We start from the raw sequence: 23795 nt of genomic DNA, 5'->3' as shown, positions 1-23795 counted from the left end.
TTGGTGATTTCTCATCATTCTCCAGTGAGATCAAGAGAGACGGGTGTTGATCTATCATTTCATATTCAGTCCTGGACTCCAGTGACCAATCAGACGGTGAGTAACTCAAACACAAACAGTAGCAGTTGGGCGTTTGTTCCTTTGAGTGACACAGAAAAGCTGTATAAACTTAAAATATTGGATTAAACACATCAGGACTGGGTCGAATTAATTAATTAGTGCGTTTGTTTTAACTTTGATCGTGGAGTAGCAGATGGGCGGAGTTTACCACAGCAGGACACCTCAGATTGCATCAGGTAAACTGTCAATCACAGAAAATTATAGGAAAAAAATTGACTTGGCAAACCCCACCCATCTGACAGCCAAGAGGGATAAATCATAGTATAAGAAGTATTTGGAAATAGTACTTCAACTCAAGAAGGTATTTTTTTACTGGGATTCTGGGTAGAAAGGTGATGCAAAGTACCTACAATCACAGTAAACAGCGCCCTCTAGGGTTTAATGACTTTTATACAACAATTACCAAAGCATGTGTTTCGTCTCAAGAGGTTTCCTCAAAGTAGTGTACATGTATAAGAATCAAAAACAGGAGAAAACGAGAAAGATCGCCCACTTGATCCCTGGATTTCGAGCGAGTGATCAACATGGCTGAAACCCGTCTTGACCAATCAGATCGCTCGGCTGAACCTAGCTGTTGTGTCATATATTGTATTATTAAACCCAAACGCCTCAGTTGTCAGCTCAGTCAAAGAGGTTTCCTACATCTTGTGTTATTCCCCAACAGAAAACGCTAAAAAACACTACAGATTTTTATGATCACACACACACACAAATAAACAAATATTGTGAAAGAACAAAAAAACAAAATGTAAACAAAAAGGATAAAGGAATCACTATTCTACAAATTAAGGGGTTTCATTCCAAAATGAGATATCTAATGCCACTCACTCTTACAAAATAACAGATGGCATGACAGGAAATTTCAAAATAATCCAAATTATTGGCCATTTTAAGAACTTTGCCTACCAAATAGGAACATTCTTAAACATCATATATTTCTTAACTATTGAGTGTCACATTTTAAGTAATGATTTTTTCCCCCCCTAAAAACAGATGCAGAGCATTTTGGAATGAAAGCCTTCATATAAAGTCAGTGGGAACAGAATGTGAACAGAATGTGAACATCAGCTGAACAAGACTGACACCTGCTGGGCAAAAACACAAACTACACAAATCTAGGGTTAGACCAATATGAGTCTGCCGATATCGGCCTTTCATTAAAACTGGATATTGGCCAGTCAGCATCGTCTAACCTCTGTTATGATGGATATGTCTGTTTAATTGATTATATATTTAGTGTAGAGTTTCCTGTATTACACTGGCTGTCTATGGGAAGCCTTTAACTTAAATTGATTGTAAAGTGACATTTTGATCTGACGTTTCTTCTTCTCGGTTTCAATACTGTTTTAGGGTCATTTTTTTTTCTATTTTGGGTAATTTTGTGGTATGAAAATGGTCAAATTCAAAGACATTTAATATCAGCACAAAATATCAGATATTGGCAGCTTCCAATCCAAATATTTCTTCTTCTTGGTTTGAATTGAGTTTTAGTGTTGCACAATGGTTATTTTGGGGATTTCTTTTGGTATGAAAATGGTCAAATTAAAAAAAGGCTGATCTATCGGCATTCCGCACAAAATTTGAGTTACCGGCAGCTTCAATCCAAATATATATCGGCCTTCAGAAACCCATATCAGTCCAACCCCACACACCATCCCAGTGAAAAAAGACTTGAGTGACCAACCCCACACACCATCCCAGTGAAAAAAGACTTGAGTGACAGTCTTACACCTTTCTGATCTCAAAACACACACAGCCAACACTCAACATTGGTGACAGAAAGGGGGAAAAACATCATAAAACCTGTAATATCAACAGAATAATCTGACATTTCTTCAACATAATCTTGTGTGAACAAGTGGAGATGTTCATGAAAACTCTGTATGGTTCTGACTGTAGTCCTTCGCTGCAGGTTTTTTTTGGGAGTTATAGTTTTTCCCACCCTTACTTCCGCCTCTCAGGTTTTAATAAAACCACATCACCGGCCGAATAAGACTTCAGTTCCCAAGATGCAGCTGGGCCCTGACCGATCGCAGGCCCCTCCTGTGATCCAAAAATCCAACATGGCGGCGTCCACAGATGGAGGCGGACACTGTCCACCGAGAGAGAGAGAGAGAAAGTCTGCAGGATCTAGAGGAGGGAAATGTCACATACAGGGAGGGAGGGATAAACAGTCATGGGCTTTTTTTACTCTGGTTTCCATCCCTCTCTTCTTCCCCTCCCATCATCCTCCTCTCCTCCTCCTCCTCCTCCTCCTCCTCCTCCTCCTCCCGCCTGGTCCGGTGGTTTATTTCTGCAGCTCCTGCGGCGTGCTGAAGGTCTCGTACACGTTGGCCGCAAACTCCTTCACCTGGTCGATCATCAGCAAGTCCTGTGGAGAGAGAGAGAGAGAGAGAGAGAGAGAGGGAGGGGGGGAGAGAGAGAGCGAGAGAGAGAAAGAGAGATAGAGAGAGAGGGGAGAGAGAGAAAGAGAGAGGGGGGAGAGAGAGACAGCGAGTGAGAGTGAGAGAGAGAGAGAGACAGAGACAGAGACAGAGAGAGAGAGAGAGAGAGAGAGAGAGAGAATGAGTTATATAACATGTAAACTCAACGTAAACACAAACAAATTCTCTAGTCCTGATTATACCTAATCAGTGTGTGTGTGTGTGTGTGTGTGTGTGTGTGTGTGTGTGTGTGTATGTTAAAGCCAGACTTGTTTTCAGGACAATGTGCGTTAAGCAATTGTTGACACAAGACTTCCGTAATGTTAATGGATTATAGATTTATATAATTAGTCTCCAAAATGACTGTAAAAAATGTTTACTCCACTTATCCCTTGACATAGCACCAAAAAATTTACAATGCATCATACATAAATTTTAACTAATGTTAAAATTCTCAAACAATAACAAATCAGTCTGGCTGCAAGAGTGAAGAAGAGTTTCAGCTAGACCCGGGTTGAGACTTTGGGCCTGATCTTGGCACCTTGATTGTTGTTTGTTGTAGAAAAATTACAAAGTCCAAACAAACTAGGACCAACAACAACATTAGGGATGTTAATTCGGACAGGACTAGTTTTTCCTGAGGTTTTTTTTACTGGACATTTTACAGATTTTACTGGCGCTGGCAGTCCGGAAAAATGACCGACATGAGATTTAGCCTTGTAACCGAATTTGTTATATATTATGATTATATATGTATTCATTTATTGATCTATTTTAATTCCCTTTAGTGTGATGTGATGTTCTGAGGGGTGAGGTGGGAAGTAATTTGTAAAAATGTAAAGATGTCTACCTGTCTGCCTATCTCATATGTAAATACTTCCTGACTTTCAAATAAAAATATGTTTAAAAAAAGGAGATACTACTACTGTTTTTTATTCAACGCTACAAAACACACTTTAAATCACTTTTCGACATGACTTGATCACTCCTGTTTTGTTGCCTTGATGCCTGTTCTGCACAGGAACAAGACTTTTTTTATATGCATGGAAAAAAGAAAGAAAACTCTAAGCATTATGAAGCCCATTTTCAGAGTAAGGATGACTGATCTGTTTTTTTTTTGGGAGTTATTCCAATTACTGACTTTCTAACATTTAAATCCACTATTCACTGACAGACACATTATAATGCATTATCACAAAATCACAGATGATTAAGTGTCTTAGTCTTATGATTGGCGGCCGATTGATCAATGCATCTTTAGTACTGAGTATCTATGAATATTTTGCATGTGGGTTGGTGCGGGTTATGAAAAACGTTTGGTCTAGTATTTCAGCATCTTTCAACGTTCAAACCAAATATGGAAATATTAACAGACGAAGGCAAATGTCCCATCCTGAAGTTTGATGGATCCAGGCTTTCCAGTTTTTCCTGCGTCTGTGCAGCTCAGGGGGAAGAGCGAGACGCTGATGCTGAACCGACATGTTACTGTTTCTGTGTCTGAAGACAGAGAGAGAAGAAAAAGAGAAGAAAAGCCTGGCTGGTCTCACCTGGACAAAGTGGCTGGGAGTCTCACTGCAGATGGTGTTGATCTGACCGTTCATGATGGGAATGATCTTAGCCAGCGGCAGACTGACGGCAGAGAGGCTGGACAGACAGACGGACAGACAGATAGACAGACAGGGAGAGAGACAGACAGACAGGGAGAGAGACAGACAGACAGGGAGAGAGACAGACAGGCAGGCAGATAGACAGACAGGCAGGCAGATAGACAGACAGATAGACAGATAGACAGACAGATAGACAGGTAGACATCAGTTCAGTCTGACACAAAAATAATTTTCCTTTTCAGACAATTTGACTTGACTGATTATTGGAAGAAGCCAAGGCAATGCAAGAATTCATGATTTCACAAGAAGAAACTATCAAACGTTAAATTAAAGACTATAATCCCCTCATCCCAACACAAATGAGTGTTTCTAATTAATTAATTGTTAATCACCTCAGTTGTGATTTTGAAAAATTGGTGATAATATATAGGTTTGACTCAGTGAAATACTGATAAAGTTGACCATAATTCACTGGTTTACTGATTACTTCTGATTGGCTGAGCTGACTCAGTCCTCTTGGGACTCTCACAGCCAAAACATCACCAATGTGGCATAAAAAGTTGCAGTGAAACGGTTGTAAGAACATGGACGAGTGACAAAAACTGCCTTCAGTTTGCGGTTACAGAGACGGCATCTATTTCTTTATATTTATATATATATACACCACACTATAATATGACACACTGAAACTTTGTAAAAGAACAAAACATCAGAGTTCAACTATTGAAGGTTCGTAGATATTCTATCAAATAATACAAAATACAATGATAATAAACCCCACAAGTTGTGTGTGGAAAAAGATGGTTATTGGTCAACAGACATGTCAGTTAAGGAGCTGACCTATCAGGAGCGGAGCTGGGGGCGGAGTCACCAAGAGGCGGGCGGAAGAACTCGGCCAGGTTGTCAAGGAGACGAGAGAAACCCCGGTTCAGACAGGTGCTGAGGACGGTGCTGAAGTCTGGACTGGAGTCACACACACACACACACACACACACGCACGTCAGAAGCATAGAACACACATGTGGGCCATACACATGCAAGTTAAGACGACAGAACACACACACACACACACACACACACACACACACACACACACACACACACACACACACTCAGCCATGGTGTTTACCTGTCCAACATGTCTCTAGTCTCGTTCAGCAGTTTGATAGTCAAAACATCGTTCTCTGTCAGCCCACATGCCTGGATAGACACAACAGAATAGAATAGAATAGAATAGAATAGAATAGAATAGAACATTTGCTACAGTGGCAGATATGTATCTTGCAGACCGACTTTTGTTGTTTTTAATTCTTTGAAACAAACACACACCAATTGCTAACATAACCAGACACACATTGTATTATTAGTAGCTGTAGTAATAATAGTAGAAACAGTAGTAGTACCGGTAGTAGTAGTAGTAGTAGTAGTAGTAATAATAGTAGTAACAGTAGTATTAGTGGTAGTAGTAGTAGTAGTAGTGGTAGTAGTAGCAGTAGTAGTAGTAGTAGTAGTAACAGTAGTAGTAGCAGTAGTAATAATAGTAGTAACAGCAGTAGTAGTAGTGGTGGTAGTAGTAGTAGTAGTAGTAGTAGTAGTAGTAGTAGTAGTAACAGTAGCAGCAGTAATAATAGTAATGGTACTAGTAGTAATAGCAGTAGTAACAGTAGTAGCAGTAGTAACATGAGTAGCAGCAGCATTAGTAGTAGAATCATTACTCTGTTGTATTTTATTGTATTATCTTTACCAATAGAATTTCCCTGACTGGATAAAGCCAGCTCACTCCATCCAGTAAAGCAGAATCAGAAAACTCAAAGTGAATACAGGTGTAATTGGAGGCTTGTGTGAAGTCACCTGGTCGGCCAGTGTGTTCTCCTCGTCAGCCATCATGTACCAGGACAGAGCGCGCTCAGACCCCGCCTCCACCTCCGCCCTGATCCAGCTCAGCTGCTGCTCCAGCTCCAGCAGGGACAGACTCTGCTTCAGAGACACGCTGCACACACACACACACACACACACACACACACACACACACACACAATATGGACATCAACACTGGATCAAGCAACATACGTATAGATAGACAAGCAGACAGGAAGACAGAAACTCACCCTCCCAGTGCGTCTTGTACCGCTCTCTTTACCACTGTCATCAACTCTGTCAAACCTAGAGAGAGAGAGTGAGAGTGAGTGAGTGAGTGAGTGAGTGAGTGAGTGAGTGAGAGAGAGAGAGAGAGAGAGAGAGAGAGAGAGAGAGAGAGAGAGACTTGTATTGTAAACCACTTAATTTTTTTGAGTCTTGCCAAACTGAACTGACAGAGAGAGAAAGACAAGGATGGAGACAGGGAAGAAAAGTGTGTGTGCATGTGTGATTATTGTGTCTGCATAAGTGTACATATGTATGTGTGTGTGTGTGTGCATGTGGGTGTGTGTGACTGTGAGTGCCTGTGTATGCATGTCTGTTTGTTACTGATGTTGGTGTTTGTGTGTGCGTGTCCTACCGTCTCCCAGTAGATGTTGGATACTGGACAGGTACTGCTGCTGGACATCTGGAGGAGCCAGGGGAGTCTGGCAGAACACACACACACACACACACACACACACACACTAAAGTCAATAAAAGACTCACAGTTCTCAAATATAACTTACAGCCACACACACATCATTTCTCATTTTTCTTCTCTAAGATATTAACATGCAAATCCCACATTTCCTTCCCCCTGTTTCACCCCTCTCTTTCTGCAACACACACACACACACACACACACACACACACACACACACCGTTCCGTTCTTGCCCACAGAGTTGTCCAGGTAGAGGTATCCTCCTATGATGTTCAGCTGGACTCTCAGTAAAACCACCAGCATGCAGGTGCTGTACACCGCCACGATGCTGCGGGTGAAACCTGACGAAGACGACAAGCATACGATTCGATACGCGATATGATTCAATAAAACCACAATATGATAAATAAAAGTTAAATGACTACGCTGTAAATAATATACAGCTACATGACTGAAATGCAAGTCTAAAAACAAACAAAAGCAAATATTTGACACCTGGGTCTTAGCATCTGATTATTGAACCTGATGCTCTGTTTCAGTCGGGTATAAATATGATCCGGCGTATTGGATCGTTTGGTGATGTCTGGCGTGAAGGACGGGACTTACTGATGATCTTTAGGTCCTCCCAGATCTCCAGCTTATTGGCCGGTCTGTGGGGCGGGGCAAGAGGAAGAAGAAGTGGCATTACCGATGTGTTTTATATCATCTTGGTCTTGTGTCATGATACAATACACGTTTCTTTCAAATATCTAATGTCAGCCAATACTCCAACATGGACGTTTAATACAAAAAGTTCTAACAAGAGTGATTAATTGGCCGAGTTGAGTAAAATAACACTTGAATCAGTTTCAAATACTTAAAAAAAACAACAACACATTTTTAAAGTATTACATATGTGGAGACTGGATTTGTGCACAGCTGGAATAGGAATAGGTTTCTACTCACTTGGTCTTGAGTAGTGCAGTGAGGTTTTCTGAGTTGAGTTGGTGGATGATGGCTTCTCTCAATGTAGGGAGCATGGACAGAACTGCAGGAGACACACACACACACACACACACACACACACACACACACACACACACACACACACACACAGTCAGAGAGTCAACCCAAATTAGTTTTATTGTGTAATTGTATTATTCTTCACAATGATATATTAGTAATCATATTTTCGAGAGTAAAATAACTTCTCCAACCACAAGACTATGCTATCCACTATGCTGACTGCTGGTCCAGACTGCGTCAAATATGAGTCAGCACAGACTCAGCCCGATGTTGAAATGCAGTCAGGTCGGGGCCTAAAATCCTTCCCTGGGTCTAAAATCAGGCTAAAACAGTTGAGTAGTGAGACCAAGGCAACAGTCAAGCAAAAGACTTCAGTCCTAGAAAATGAACAGTGTAATATAGTTTAAAAAAAGAAATAAATCTTTGGTAATAATACGTGCCAAAAACGATTCTGAAATAAAGGAATTCATAGCTTAAGAACGCTGTATCTTAAGGATAGGAGGTTGGTTCAGGAGGTGTGTGTGTGTGTAGGCTATGTGTGTGTGTGTGTGTGTGTGTGTGTGTGTGTGTGTGAGAGAGAGCGAGAGAGCGTGAGTGTGAGAGTGAGTGAGTAAGAAAGAGAGAGATAAAGACAACAAAAAAAAATCCTTTCTACTTTGTCTCCTTCTTCCTTCTTTCTACTTCATTCTATCTTCACAGGAATACTTCTCTATCATCAGGCCGCTGTGACCTCTGACCCTAAACCATCTTACTGTTTTTTCACTCATAATGTTGCCGTTGAAAGATTTCAAGCTAATTCCACACGGTCGAAAGTCACTCTGGCTGAGATGTGTAACTGTAAACTCCTGACCCGTCATGTTGCAGGTCCGCTGGTTGCTCTCGAAGTGGAACTGCCGCCTGGCCTGGGCGATGTACTCCGCCGCCTCCCGCTCCTGGATCTCCCGCATCTTCTTCTGGGCATATTTACCCAGGAGGTACACTCCTGGAGGGGGAGGGGGGGTGGGGGGGGGATACGTTACTCTCTGATGGAGCCTCATTCGTTTTTACAAGCAGAGAATCAGTTGCATTATTACATTGCTGATGCATTGTGTTGCGATGCAGGTGTCGCATACGCAAGCTTTATTTCTCTTAGGCGATGATAATGCAAGTCTAAACTTGGGTTAGACTGATATGGGTTTATAAAGGCCGATACTGATATTTTGGGATTGAAGCCAATATTTTGTACTATATATCCAAATTTGACTTTTTTTATGCCTAAAATTTCCCTAAAATTTAAAAATAAATGACAAAGATTCAGTGTTTCCCCCCAGATTTGTAAATCTTGTCAGGTTTAAAAAGCCTCTGAAACAGCATTTAGACCATCATGGGACACTAAAACTCTCACCTCCATCATATCATTAGTGGGCAACACTGACTGACCAATATCCAGTTTCTATTGAGAAGCCAATATCAGCTCTATACATTGGTGTAACCCTTGTGTTAACTCAACCAAATGCTGTTTAACCTGTTTTTTTTGCTTGATCTCTGTTATGATTTTGTGGTGAAAACCTGTCATCAGTGACTAAAAGTTGTAATGAAAGTTTATGTTGCAATACTATAATCAATAACCTGGCCTAATCAGTTTAATCTCAATACGTTTGAGCTGCAGTTATCACACCGGAGAACCCTGAACAGTTTGCAGCAACAGAAATACATTATGGATTAAGTGTGACAGCGGAAACAAATTTAGCCTAACCTTGCCAACCACTTTAAAGTGAAGTGTGTGAGTGTGCATTATGTGAAGTGGAAGAATTATGAGAAGCCAGCAGGATATGACCTGCATCAAACTACAGCCAGACACCAGCCCAATGGGATATTGGTAAATTGTGTCTGAGTCTGGTAAGTTAGTTTACTCTAGCAGCCACTTACACAGTTGGTAAAACAGTGAAAGTGGCTGTTAAATTTTAAATAAATAAACCAGCCACTGTGGTGTCACTGCTATGGAGTCTGCTGCTGTGAGACTTAATAAGATTTAACTACATTTTGTATTTTGTTTGGTGAAAATGAAGCACTCAAAGTTGCCATGACAGAGAGAGGGCCAGAGAGGTGATCATATTGATTCATTTAGGTATTTTATTCTAATAAAGAAATCAAGTACTTTCAAGGCCATTCATTCATTTTCAAAAACCTTTAGGTCTAGTTTCATTTTTCTCATATCCACAAACTTTCAAGGATTTTCAAGGCCCGTGGGACTCCTGCACACTGCTACTGCCTGACACAGCTAACTTTACCTAGCTACTAAACACGGCTAGCCAAGCTGTTACCATACAAACAATATTAGCTGGATAAAGTTACCGCTAGCCATGCAGCAACTTATAATATCCACTTGTCATATTTAATTCTCGTCTCATGTCAAACCAGCTTACAGTAGAGCATAGCTAAGTTAATACGCTAACTGTTAGCACCGACATATGCGTGTAGAGACCGTCACGCCAAACACCATTCAACAATTTGTTCATTTAAAGTTGCTTTGCTTACAGGTAAAATTACATATCTCATAAGTTAAAACTCAAGACCTTTTGTGAATCCATAGGAGCCACTATTCAATTCGGCATACACCCAAAACGCCCAACGGCACTAATTTCAATAAAATCTTAACTTTTGATATGTGTCTGTCAGTTCTTGCTACAATCGTTTTTCACCAAAATGCACCGTGGTGGGCGGTAGTGAGGAGTGTGAACCAGTTACAAAAGTTGAATTTATATTTAATTTAGTGCTGCTTGGTGAAGTATATGTACGCCGAAATGAAGAAAGACTCCGATCGATTCAGAAAAGTTCTCCAGCTATATTTTAAACAGTATATATTTCTGCCGATCAGCAAGGAAACATTACATTTCCACACTATTCAATGGAGTTTGGCGTGGTGCTTTGTCGTTACAAGAGGACCAGACCCATCAGGGCTTGCTGTTAGCTAGGAGGCTAACAGGAATACCAGTTACCTCCAACTACAGCTCCGGTGAAAATAAACTTCCTTCTGTGGCGTTTCAAAAAGTTCCAGGCCGACGAAAACATCCTCGGACACTCAGGATTTACGAACTAAAACAACAAAAAACTCCGTAGCTTTAACTTGAAGCTGACTATTTTCTGGACATGATATCTGAGGAGTTTCGGCTACTATGCTTTCATGCTAGCTGTCAAACCATGGCAATTGTCAAGGTAGACAGTATAAACAATATAACTTCCGGTCGATATCCTTTTCAAAATAAAATCCTAATTAAACAGTTCATGTGACATTCATTTTGACCCATATAAACTAACCAAAGTAAAAATAAAAATATATCTAAGGAGGAAACTGTAGTAAAATTCCTTTCACAGCATGTATTCATAGTCATATGGCCTAGGCAAGATGCCACATTTATATAAGCCTGCCAAAAATACACAGAGAAAATCTCAATCATATAACATACCAGATGACTATTATAGGTTTGGGCTGATATATTAGTTTGCCAGTCTGACCAGTATTGGCCTTTTATTAACAATTTGCTATCAACCAGTCATTGTCATTCACTTCCGATATGATGGATATGATGCAGTTCATCTAATTACATATTCATTGTTGTTGCAACTGTATTGTATTCTAATGCAATATTTTGACTGGATTCCACACAAGTATGAATGAATATGTATGTATGCAGCCTATGTATTTATGTATGTATGAATGCATTATTATTATTGTTATATATTTTTTAATTCGCTAACTAAGCTGAACTAAACTAAATGCTGCTTCAGAGGCTTTTTCCACTCTGCCAGGAATAACATTCTTTTTTTGTGCATATTTTTGTGCATTTTGGCATATAAATGGTCAAATTTAAAGACATAGAATATCAGCACAATATTTCAGCAATCAGCAGCTTTGATCCAAAAGCTTTCAAAAATCAGTCTGGGCCAAACTGTAGAACTTGAACATGTCGACCATGCTGGAAAAAAAAACATTCAACCTCTATCTGTGGTGCGATTTTTACTAGATGGTTACTCTGAACAGCCCAATATTTGTTCTTTTTTTCCACAAAAGTGACAATTTTTCCGCTTTTATTCTGAAAGTAAAATCACCTCTTTTCCTGTCTTTGCCTTGGCCGCCTTGACGCACCAAACCCAGCATGACTGTGGCGGCGTGCATCGAGGAATATTAGTTCGATTGCTCACGTCTGGAACTGGTCCGACCAATATTATCTTCCCCCGCCCTTCTAGCAGTGCAGCATGGTACGGCTCCCAACAGCTGAGTAGTCGTTGAATAAATGCACCGTAAATGCGAATAAATCGTTAAAACTTTTCATCATCTGCGCGTAGTTTAACTTTTATTTATTTTGGAGTTGTTGCAGCCGGATCATGGGGACAGAGGAGGAGGGAACTGAGACTTTCTATCCAAGTGATGAGGAAATCGAGAGGTGGATGGCCAGTGCTTTTGACATGGTGAGTGAGAAAGTGATATAAAGCGGTTTGAATAAAAATCAACTAGTCGCCCTGATATTCATGTTAATGAGTCTTTACTGTGCTTGTACAGAATAGAGAGAATTAACTGTGAGCTGGTGTTTTTTCCAGGCTCCCAGGGCATTCAGGAGATGAAATTACAGATAAAAATCTCTTCAAAAAGAAAACATAGATGTTAATGTATTATTTGGTATAGGCCGAAGTGAGGGAGATGCTGTATTTTTCCAGTTCAAGAGACAGTAAAAAAGGAAAAGTGAAGGAAAAGAGTATTTGGTCATTGTGGACTGACAGAAAACACCCAGATGGATCATGTGACTGTGGAAGCCCAGAAGCAGTTCAGCATGTCATGTTAGAAATGTGAGAAATACACAAAAAAAAAGAGAGAGAACAGTTATTTAAGGCAGTGGTTCTCAACGTGGGGTCCGGGGACCACCAGGGGCCCTTGAGGGGGTTCCAGGGGGTCCCCAGCAAATTGATGAATTGTTAAACTTCACCATTATTTCATTTACAAGAAATTTACAAGAAAGGAGATGTAGAAATGTAGATGTTTTGATCATAGTTTCACTGTTATCTCTCTACCTACAATACAGATAGTCATTGAATTCTGGACAAAATCATATTTAACAATAAAACTATTCTCAGATTTGGGTCTGAAACACAAAATCTCATCAAATGGGGGTCCGTGGCCCTAATGTGGACTGAATGAGGGGTCCTTGATATGAAAAAGGTTGAGAATCACTGATTTACGGAACCAGCTGACTTAGGGGGTTTCTTCTTTTTTGTTCAAATCTTTATTTATTTGTTTATTTATTTTCATCAGATTGAAAGAAAAATGTTGGCATCTTCACACTCAGCTGGCCTGGATCCTCGGATATAAGCCTTATCTGAATCGTCATGTTTTCAAGTTGAGCTGTGGAGGGCAGCAAAGCTAGAAGAAGAAATCAATCAGGCAATCAGTTAATAGAGCTGCAACGATTAATCGATTAGTTGTCAACTATTAAATTAATCGCCAACTATTTTGATAATCGATTAATCGGTTTGAGTAATTTTTTAAGAAAATTAAGTCAAAATTCTCTGATTCCAGCTTCTTAAATGTGAATATTTTCTGGTTTCTTTCCTCCTCTATGACAGTAAACTGAATATCTTTGGGTTGTGGACAAAACAAGACATTTGAGGACGTCATCTTGGGCTTTGGGAAACACTGATCCACATTTTTCACCATTTTCTGACATTTTATAGACCAAACAACTAATCGATTAATCGAGAAAATAATTGACAGATTAATCAACAATGAAAATAATCGTTAGTTGCAGCCCTATCAGTTAACGTTTTAAACTCTTTTAACCCAGGAAAGTGGACTGAGCACGCATTGTTCTTTTCCAGGAATATCCACAGGTGGGAACTTCCCAGTACAACCACACTCCTCTACTGTGATCCACTTAATTCTCCCTGAATCTGCCTTTCTTTATCCAGTATTTCTTCTTCTTCTGTGACGCTCGCTGCAGGCTAAAGAGGCTCTGCAGAACGGCGAGGTGCCGGTGGGATGTCTGATGGTCTACAACAACCAGGTCGTGGGCAAGGGAAGGAACGAGGTCAACGAGACCAAAAACGTAGGAACAGTGTTTCTCTATGTGAAAAGTTTCTCCGTTTGAATGGGAGAGAAAAGGCTATGTGAAACTCCATGCTGAATTCTGGTAGTTTATTAAAGAATTGTTCACCCCAAAATGAAAATTCTGTCATTTTCTGTTCAACCCCATGTCAGTCAAAACTACATTTAAGTTTATTACAGCCACCAAACACACAGAAAATTAGCTACTGCAGTTCCATCCCATCCAGCTTTCTCCCAAACTGTTGAAGTGAAGAGGGCTTCTGATCTTTTTACAGCTCAAAAAAAACATAAAATCTCCATCAAACTTCTCTAAACAGCTCATGCAGCATAATCCAAGTGTTTTGTAGCCAAACAATTAAAGTCCAATATTTACCTCGTTATGTAGTGTTATTCTAGGTAGAGGGAACAGTAACTTCTTCTTGTGTTTTATGGCAACTGAGATGTTTGGCTATGAAACACTTGGATTAAGCTGCACAAGTTGTTTAGTGAAGTTTGATGCTCATTTTATGCATGTTTGGTTTTTTTTGGATCTGTAAACAACCAGACCCCATTCACTTTAATGGTTTGTGATGCTAACTCGCTGTGTGTCTGGTGGTCCTACCGACTACAACTGATACAGCATTTGTAAAGGTTGCTTTACATTATGCCACAGTAGTACAGTCATGAAAATTTGGTATGACATTATGGAAAAGTTTTGGAATTTGACTGTGAAATAAGGGTGTTTATTTATTCATTTATTCATTTATTTGTATAGTTTATTTGATAGGGACAATGCAGGTTAACATAGCACCACTTCAACTCGTCACAAACAAGTTGATGTAACTAATGTTCCACATACAGAGATTATATCTTTACTAGTTTCCACCTCCTATCCCTAGTTAGGCTTTTAGTAAGAGAAAAAAAAAAAGAAAGTATCAAGGTTACATACAATTATAGAACATTATTTAAAAAAAGAAAAAGAAAAAAGAAAAGTCAAATCATGAAATAATTAAAAATGCATACAGCTCTGATTTTGCTTCAGCCAGCCTTTAAAATTTTTTATTAAAAACCTTAATATCTGGAGTTAATTTTATTTCAGTTGGTCAGTGTGTTCCACATTTGAGAGGCGTGCGATTTTACAATTGCCACTTGCTTGTAAGCCGAATTCACCAGCGGACCCGAACGAATCAGAAAAGGTCTTAGGTCTTGTTGTCCAGTGTGTGTGTTTGAGCCGTTGAGCAAGGCAGCTTTAAACTGACAGAATTTTCAATGGAGTCTGGCTTGAGATTTTTCCAACAGAACAAGAAAACCGCACACAAGTGGATGCAGACAAATGCAGACTAAATGTGTGTGTGTGTTTGTGTGTGTGTGTGTGTTTGTTTGTGTGTGTCTGTGTCCCAGGCCACTCGCCACGCTGAGATGGTGGCCCTGGACCAGGTGCTGGACTGGTGTCACCATGGCAACGTGGATGCCAGGGGCGTGTGTGAGCGGACGGTCCTGTACGTCACCGTGGAGCCGTGCGTCATGTGTGCTGCGGCGCTGCGCCTGCTCCGTATCCTTACCGACCTGTGTGTGTGTGTGTGTGTGTGCGTGTGCATGTGTGTGTGCGTGTGTGTGTGTTGTTCCTTCACCCGCTGGCTGTCAGGTATCCCGGTGGTCGTGTACGGCTGTAGGAACGAGCGGTTCGGAGGCTGTGGTTCAGTGCTGGACGTCTCTTCTGCCCAGTTACCTCAGACTGGGACCGCCTTCAAGGTGTGTGTGTGTGTGTGTGTGTGTGTGTGCGTGTGTGCGTGTGTGTGTGTGTGTGTGTGTGTGTGTGTGTGTGTCTGTATACAAAGTCCTTAGAGTGTACCTTGTTCATGGTCTGTGTGTGTGTACACTTTATCCTTGGAGTACTTTTTTTGTGGTGTGTGTGCATTTGTGGATTTTTCATTGTGTGTGTGTGTGTATGTCTGTGTGTGTGTGTCTGTGTGTGTGTGTGTGTGTGTGTGTGTGTGTCCAGTGTGTTGCAGGCTACAGAGCAGATGAAGCTGTAGAGATGCTGAAGACTTTCTACAAACAGGAGAATCCAAACGGTGAGCAGCAACCTGCTCTTCTTCTTGGTTTTCTCCTCTCGTCCATTTTCTCATCTTCTTTTCTCTTCTCTTTTTTTAATCTTTTCTCTCATCTTCACCCATCTTCTCTTCTTTTCTCCTTTCCTCTCTCGTCTTCATTTTCTTCTCCGTTTTTTCATCTCCTTGTCTCTTTTCTCATCTTCAGTTTTCTTATTTTCCTCTTCTCTCCTCTGTATTCTTGTTTTTAAATGTTTGTTTTTCCTCTGTTTTGTCATGACATTTGATTAAAGATTAAAGAACGCCAAAAGTCAAAGGTTTCTCTTCTCTTCTCTCCTTTTCTCTTCTCTCATTTTCTCTTCTCTTCTCTTCTCTTCTCTTCTCTTCTCTTCTCTTCATTCTCTGTTTTTCTTTATTGACTTACTTATTCATACTGGTTAAACTGAAACCATATAAGACACTAACAGTATATTCTCTGTTTCTGTTTCAGCTCCCAAACCTAAAACAAGGAAAGACTGAGATTGCCGGACAAATATCTATCAGTTATGGTTATTGTTTTGGTTCTTTTCCCCTTTTTTAGATTGTAATTTTTTTTTAATAAAATTGTACAAAAAAATGTTTTGTGTGTGAGTGTATTCTTCAAATTAATTCAAAACCACCCAACTTATTAAACAGGATTTATTTGAAACAGTCTTGTGTTCAGACTTTGCATTTGAAAACATGAAGTGAATATCAGGTGATTTTCCCATGTTCTGTCAGCAGGGGGCGCTGTAGACCAGCTTACTGCTGCCAGTCCAGAACAGCATTGGATCCATGTCCACTGAGCATCAGGTGGAACATATTAAACTTACATGTACAGCTTTTCAGCAGCAGCCTTGTGTTCAGCTGGCTTATTATCCGATGGGTTTTGAAAGGTTTTCTAAGCTCAAGGATGGAAGAATCTTCTCAACCCGTACAGGAGCATGGAGACCTTCAACTGAACTGAAAACATGGAAAAAAAAAAAAAAAAAAGAGTTTCTAGGTTTTCACATGACAACAGAGATATATAACAGTGTGCTGAAGTGTTCATTTCAGCCAAACACTGTTACTTGCTCCATGTATGTAACCTTTTGGCCCATTGTGACTCCTCCTCCACCTGCATTAACATGCGTCCCAGATGATCACATCTTATATGAAATGGTTCAATGGACTTCTCTGTGTCTAAGGAGAAAAACCCATATGTTAATTTTTATTGCAAAAGCTTTACTGGGTAAATTACCGCAGTACATATCTAGTTATATACATATTGCCACAGTAGCTATAACACTAGATCATCAAAAAAAATTCTCCTCATGGTCCCAACCACCCGAACAGAGCTGGGTCAATCTGCCTTTTCCCTTCATGCACCACAAACTTGGAATGAGCTGCAAGGCATAATTAACCTGGAATATGTACCCTCTCTTGACATATTGAAAAATATTTGAAAATCAGTTTTTACAGAACAATGTCATTGCTTTTAACATGTGCCATTATTTTCCATGATTCTTTTTAGCCCCTGATCCCTGTATGTTCTGTGCATTTTTGTTGTGTTTTGGTATGTTTTTGTGGTGTAACCTGTCCCCGTTTGTATTTTTATATGAAACCTTTTTTTTTTTCTTTTTTATCTCATTTTGCTTCCCATCTTGACCAGGACTCCCTGGCAGAAGAGATATTGTATCTCAATGGAACCTTCCTGGTTAAATAAAGGATAAATAAAATGATCGCATCAATAAGCAATCAGAATTAAAAGATTATGTGATTGGATAGAGCAAAGAAATAAATAAATAAATAACATAAAATCCAGGTGTAAATGCACCCAAGACAAATTGAAGATCTGATCACCCAAACTCCCTCTGTCATGGTTAGAGATGGATTTGGCCTCACAGAAGAAATAAATCCTCCATCCTAAAACACTTGCTGATGTAACTTTCATTTCTGGGTCTATTTAGTTGTTTGGTGCGTTTTTCTCCCGTGGATAACCGGCCAATCGCAGACGAGGTGACGTCATTTCAGGATGTTTCCAGCAGCTACAATGTAGAGTTTGATATGAGAAAATGTTTCAGGATGTAAATCATCAGCGGTAAACGTCAGGTTTTGGTGTCAGTCCCTCAAAAATCAAAGAGCGAGGGCTTCTTCTTTCTAGAGCCGCCATTTTCCACCAAGAGACGTTCAACAATCACACAGGGAGAAATCCATCGTAGAGGAGGAGAGAGAGACCAGTTTCTCCACCCACAAGAGCAGGAGAGAGACCAGAATGCAATGCAGCAGAGAGACAGGTTGGGGTTTGAGTAACTGGAAAAAAAAACTCTCGCTCTCTTGTTCTTACCATGCTATCATCATTGTTCTCTCCACCAACACATATAGGCTAACCCACAGATGAAATGCTTAGGTGCGTTAAGGCATGTTCTCTGGGGGTTGTTGAAAGGCATTCTGGGAAATGTAGTCAATCACAATGAGTGTCTGAAGCTTGATTTTTCCTCTAACAGCAGTGTATAAATGCAATGTGCGTCCAATATTGAGTCTCCATCTTTGTCCCTCAGCCTCACTGTGGTGTTGCACAGATCACCTGTCAATCAAACAGTGTGGGCGGAGCTTGGAGTTTCTATTGATGCAGTTTGAGTTCTCTTGTCTTTGTCTGTTCAGCCATGGTGGCTATCACTGCTCAGGCTAACTACCAAGTTCCTCTTCCTCTTCTTCTTCTGCTTCTTCTTCTTCTTCTGTGGATTCCAAACAAGCCGCAAATGTAAAACGTATCACTTCCTGTGGGTTTTTCTGTGAGTCAGTGTGACTGTGAGAAAGACTGAGAAACTGTGTGTGTGTGTGTGTGTGTGTGTGTGTCTCCAGCAGAGCTGCAGAGAGCCACTCTAGCTCCTCTCAACATGAATGACCTTCACAACTGCTCATATAACACACACACACACACACACACACACACACACACACACACATTCTCTCTGACAAATACAGACTCTTTTCGTCCTTTCTCAATGTCTCTCTCTCTCTCTCTCTCTCTCTCTCTCTCTCCCTCTCTCTCTCTCATACACATACACTCACACACTAGCATGTCAGAGTGTGTGTGTGTGTGTGTGTTCACAATGCTGGCAGCTGGTAGGAGCTGAGAGAAGCAATCTGCAGATCTGTGTGTGTGTGTGTGCGTGTGTGTGTCTGTGTGTGTGTGTGTGTGTGTGTGTGTGTGTGTGTAGGTGCTTGTAGGAGTGTTGGTGTGTGTTGAGTGTCAGTGAAAGTGTGCTGAGTGGGGATGTGGGTGGGTACATCTGTGATGTGTGTGTGTGTGTGTGTGTGTGTGTGTGTGTGTGTCAGGTGTCCTGCTGGGTTTTTTCCTCCCACTCTGAGGCCAACGAACGGAAAGAGATTTTAAACTCTCTCTCTCTCACTTTGTCACTCACACTCAATGTCTCTCTCTCTCTCTCTCTCTTCTGCTTCCAGTGGCCGGTTTGGTTCTTCCTTCCTTCTTTCCTTCCTTCCGTCCTTCCGTCCTTCCTTCCTTCCTTCAATGGTCCACCACATCCAGTTCCTTTCTTTCTTTCTTCCCTTCCTTCTCACCTTCTTCCCTTCCTTCCTTCCTTCCTTCCTTCCTTCCTTCAATGGTCCACCATATCCAATTCCTTTCGTTCTCTTTCTTTCTTTCTTCCTTACCTTCTTCCATTCCTTCCTTCCTTCCTTCCTTCTTTCTATGGTCCACCATATCCAGTTCCTTTCTTTCTTTCTTCCTTTCTTTCTTCCCTTCCTTCTTTAAACTAGTAACTGTGATGGAATATATTTCTGAAGCTATGACAAGTTTCCCTGGATTAATAAAGGTATGTAAAGCTGATTGATTGACTGACTGATTGATTGATTGATTGAAGCATTGATCTGACTGCTCGCCATGTAAAGCAGTTCTGTAACACAAATCAAAGTGCATTTTATTCCGAAGCCTGACTGAAGCGTGTGCAGAGTTCCAGCTCCTCTCTCCTCATTAGCATGCAAAATTATGCTAATTAATGCAGAGTAGAATATTCCACAACGTTTTAATGTGTCACCTCAGAGTGGAGGAGTTGACGTGTTAATGAAGAGACGGTACACACACACACACACACACGTACACACACACACACACAGACACACACAGTGCAGAGAAAGAGCTGGAAGTGCTAATGAACAGAGTATGTTGTGTCAAACTCTCCTTCCCAAACTGACAGTGAGAGGACTGACACACACACACACACACACACACACACACACACACACACACACACACACACATACACACATAACATAATGTGAGATGTCATACTGTATAAAGTATAAAGGTGAGAGAACAACACTGCCGGAGGTATAAAAGGAGTTTATTTTTTAGCGTTTCACTACCAAAAGACCTGAGAGGAGAGGAGGAGAGGGAGGGAGCGCTTGTTTTTCTTCAAGGAGGAAGAAAAGGAGGGGTGGAGTTGGGTTTGTGTTGACAGGAAGCGTTGATGTGTTGTGTGTGTGTGTTTGACCCTGCTCTCCTCCTCACATTTACCTTCCAGTATTTAAAAAAAAAAAAAAAAAAAAAAGAAATGAAATGAAGAGTTGCTCGCCTCGCCTGGCTCCGCCCCTCCGCTCAGCCCCGGGGGAGGAATCCAGCGCTCAGCCCGGCGCCTTGCTGGTTTACTCAGTCTGCCGCTTCCTTCTGTCGCTGTTTGTTTGTGTCTTTCTGTCTTTGCTTCATTCTTGCTGTCTCTCTCTTTCACACTCTCTCTCTCTCTCTCTGTTGCTCTTTCTGTTTGTCACTTCCTTATTCCTTCAGCGGCTGAATGTGTCAGGACTTGTTCTTTTGTTCTTTTTGTCGTTTTCTTCCTTCATTCCTTCCTTCCTTTTCTTTATCTTTCTCTCTTGCTTTCTATCCCATTTTAATTGTCTTTGTCTCTTTCCCTTTTTCTTTCTTTGTCATTTCCTTAATGACCCAATGTTTCAGTTTTCTCTTTCTTTCTTTATTTCTTTCTTTCCTTCCTTCCTTCCTCCCTGCTGTCCTTCAGAGACCCACTGTGTCAGTTTCTTTCTTTCTTTCTTTCTTTCTTTCTGGATATATTTGCTGTGTTTAGTTTGCTTTGAATTAACTAATTAAACAAAATTACATTTCCAAGGCAAACATCCACATGTGGACAATACAAGGTTTCTATTCTATTCTATTCTCACTTGAATTTTAGGAAGTGGTTTTTGGGTGAACTGGACCTTTACACATCGAAATCAGAGAGAAAGAGAGAGAGAGAGAGAGAAGTACCTTTGCATTACACGCTTAACAGTGTTATTAGAGAAGTGTGTGTATGTGTGTGTGTGTGTGTGTGTGTGTGTGTGTTCTTTATATCATGTCTTAGTTGTGTTTGAGGTTTGGGTTTCCATGGCGACGGAGATCTGGAATAGTGGTTAGGAGGATTGGACCAATAAAAAGCTTTTCTGTCCTCCGCCTCGTCCCAGCCGCTCTGCGTGTGTGTGCGTGCGTATGTGTGTGTGTGTGTGTATGTGTGTGTGTGTGTGCGTATGTGTGTGTGAATCCAGCCAGTACAGTAAAGCAGGCCAAACATTAACTCATCAGTCTCATATTGTAATGAATCGACTGGGCCTTTCCCACATATCACTCACACACACACACACACACACACACACACAGATGCTTTGAAGAGTAAGTCACCAGTTTTTATTGAGGGAGTGTATTCAGTTTAGTCAGCTAGACAGACTCACTTCCAAAACACACACACACACACGTACACACACACACACACACACACACACACACACACACACACACACACAATCCAGACAGACCAGCTGCAACACTGTCTATCTGCTCGTCTCTCCACCTGTATCTGCCTGTCTGTCTCACCGTCTGTATCTTCTTCTCTACCGACTTCTCTATCTACAGCTCAGTCTGTTTACATGTAAAATCATGCCTGTCTGTCTGCCTGTGTCTATCTATCTGTCTATCTGCCTGTTTGTCCAGCTGCCTGTCTCACTGCCTGCCTGCCTGTGTATCTGTCTTACTGCCTGTCTGTCAGCTTATTTACATCTGAAACCACGTCTGTTTCTGTCCCTGTCTCTCTGCTTGTCCATCTGTATCAGAGGTTTGATTCTCTGCCCGAACCCGAGACCGGCCCAGCCCGGCCGGTGGGTCGGGGCCGGGTCGGGTAGGAATTTCCCCTCCATTCCTCGGGCCCGGGCCGGGCCGGTCTCTTGGTCAGATATAATGTCTTTTTTTTTTTTTGGTTAAATAATTGGGGTGGGGAATAAGCTATTTGGTGTGATAATCAGAATGTTATATGCAGGCCCTGGATATATATAGGCATGTGCAAAGGCTGCTCAGGTTTGTTGAACCAACTGAAACAAGTTTCTCTTCCGTGTTGCTATTCATTAAGATCCCGTGTGTAATTCTAAACAGATTTCTGCCATTCAAATTTCTCTGTAATCCGAAAAGTCTGATTGTGAATTCCTTGTGTCAATTATGTTTTTATCACCAGTCAATCAAAGGTTACGATTTGAAATGTAAGTGTCGGGTTTCCACTGCCTTAGGGTAGGCTGTTCAGTAAGATCCCGCACGTAGTTCTGAACAGATTTTTATCATTCAAACAACTGGGAATTAGTTTCCTTATAAACAGCCAACTTATTAAGAAAATTTCAGTTTTAAACCGGGCTCGGGCCCATAAATGCAGCCAACGGGACGGGCCCGTGCCGGGCTCAGACAGAACGTGCACGGGCTTGGGTCGGGTCAGGCTTGTTTTTTTGGGCCCGATATAAGGTCTGATCTGTATTCCAACCTGTCTCACTGGCCAACCTGTCTGTCTGCCTGTCTGTCTGTTTATCCATTAAAGACAGTGAGGAGTCGTTGGTCCTGCTGACCTCATTAAGACCTAATTAGGAAATACAGCTGCTAGCAGTGATGAACATATGATGAGCAAGTTCAAATTTCAACATATCAACATTGACTTTGTTGTGATTTTACAATCAATTGCACAATTTTAATAACTTGGTTAATAACTTGGCCATTTATGGATCGATCCCGTAGCTTTTCTCAAACTAAAAGTAAAAGTAAAGGCCGACCCAGTAAATCTACTTGCCAAATTGTGTGGAGTTCTGACCGGCGGTTCATGAAAAGATTATGATTTCCAGAAAATCCAATATGGCGGCCAGAAATTGATAGCGATTGTTATGGTTTCTAGAGGCAAAAATGTTGCAGATACAAACTGTCAGAAACTGGGGTACGGTACAGCAAATATTCTCAACCTTTTTCATATCAAGGACCCTAATTGAATCCACATTAGAGCCACGGACCCCCATTTGATGAGAATTTGTCTGTCAGACCCAAATCTGAGAATATTTTTATTGTCAGATATGATTTTGTCCAGAATCCCCTGACTGTCTGTATTGTAGGTAGAGAGATAACAGAGAAACTATGATCAAAACTGTCATTCTTCTACATGCTGAGGACCCCCTAGAACCCCCTCAAGGACCCCTGGTGGTCCCTGGACCCCACGTTGAGAACCACTGCGGTACAGGTAGTCTCTGTACCCAAAGGTACACTCAGAGGTTCACTAGTGGTTGTTAAGGTACTAATTGTGTACCTTTTTTTGCAATTAAAAAGTATGCAGACATTTCTGACTGCAGAAGGTAAATGTTTGTATTTGTTTTCTTTGAATTTCAAGGTAAACCTTTGCCTCTTTAAGGTACAACATGGCTTGTTGCTGTGGTCCCACCCATAAGGGACATATGTATATATAATGTATATATGTATATAATTTTTATCCCTTGTGGTACATACCATATTTCCTCTAAAAGTGGCCGGCAGTCAATTAAAAGCCGGGTCTCCGATAATGGCCGGGGCCGTGGTTGACACAAACAAATAAAGGCCGGGGAAAAAATCAAAGGAAAAAACAAAGGTGGATACCGGTAAACTCCTGGTGCCTGTTATATAATGTAACTGTAGT

At 41.0% G+C, this 23795-nt stretch overlaps 2 protein-coding genes across 2 annotated transcripts; one reads left to right on the top strand and one right to left on the bottom strand.

The window, feature by feature from the left end:
• Positions 1 to 2369: 2369 nt before the first annotated feature.
• pex3 (peroxisomal biogenesis factor 3) lies at positions 2370 to 10871 on the bottom strand. The gene is made up of 12 exons (XM_071542104.1): positions 10695 to 10871; positions 8567 to 8698; positions 7657 to 7738; positions 7318 to 7361; positions 6931 to 7052; positions 6648 to 6714; positions 6259 to 6313; positions 6002 to 6140; positions 5280 to 5350; positions 4991 to 5113; positions 4091 to 4187; positions 2370 to 2491 (listed from the first exon to the last, which is right to left on the bottom strand). The coding sequence occupies exons 1-12, from the start codon at positions 10765 to 10767 to the stop codon at positions 2408 to 2410; spliced, it is 1089 nt and encodes a 362-aa protein (XP_071398205.1). The 5' UTR covers positions 10768 to 10871; the 3' UTR covers positions 2370 to 2407.
• A 1076-nt stretch (positions 10872 to 11947) lies between these two features.
• On the top strand, positions 11948 to 16395 carry adat2 (adenosine deaminase tRNA specific 2). The gene is made up of 6 exons (XM_071542106.1): positions 11948 to 12165; positions 13689 to 13793; positions 15173 to 15323; positions 15417 to 15523; positions 15774 to 15846; positions 16313 to 16395. The coding sequence occupies exons 1-6, from the start codon at positions 12082 to 12084 to the stop codon at positions 16339 to 16341; spliced, it is 549 nt and encodes a 182-aa protein (XP_071398207.1). The 5' UTR covers positions 11948 to 12081; the 3' UTR covers positions 16342 to 16395.
• Positions 16396 to 23795: the final 7400 nt, after the last annotated feature.

The sequence above is a fragment of the Centroberyx affinis genome, unplaced genomic scaffold (genome assembly GCF_046629955.1).
Source record: "Centroberyx affinis isolate AG114_WGS23_722 - 3 ecotype Tasmania unplaced genomic scaffold, CSIRO-AGI_Caff_v1 ptg004011l_1, whole genome shotgun sequence".
Taxonomy (NCBI): Eukaryota; Metazoa; Chordata; class Actinopteri; order Beryciformes; family Berycidae; genus Centroberyx; species Centroberyx affinis.
This window is presented reverse-complemented; position numbering and strand designations above follow the sequence as displayed.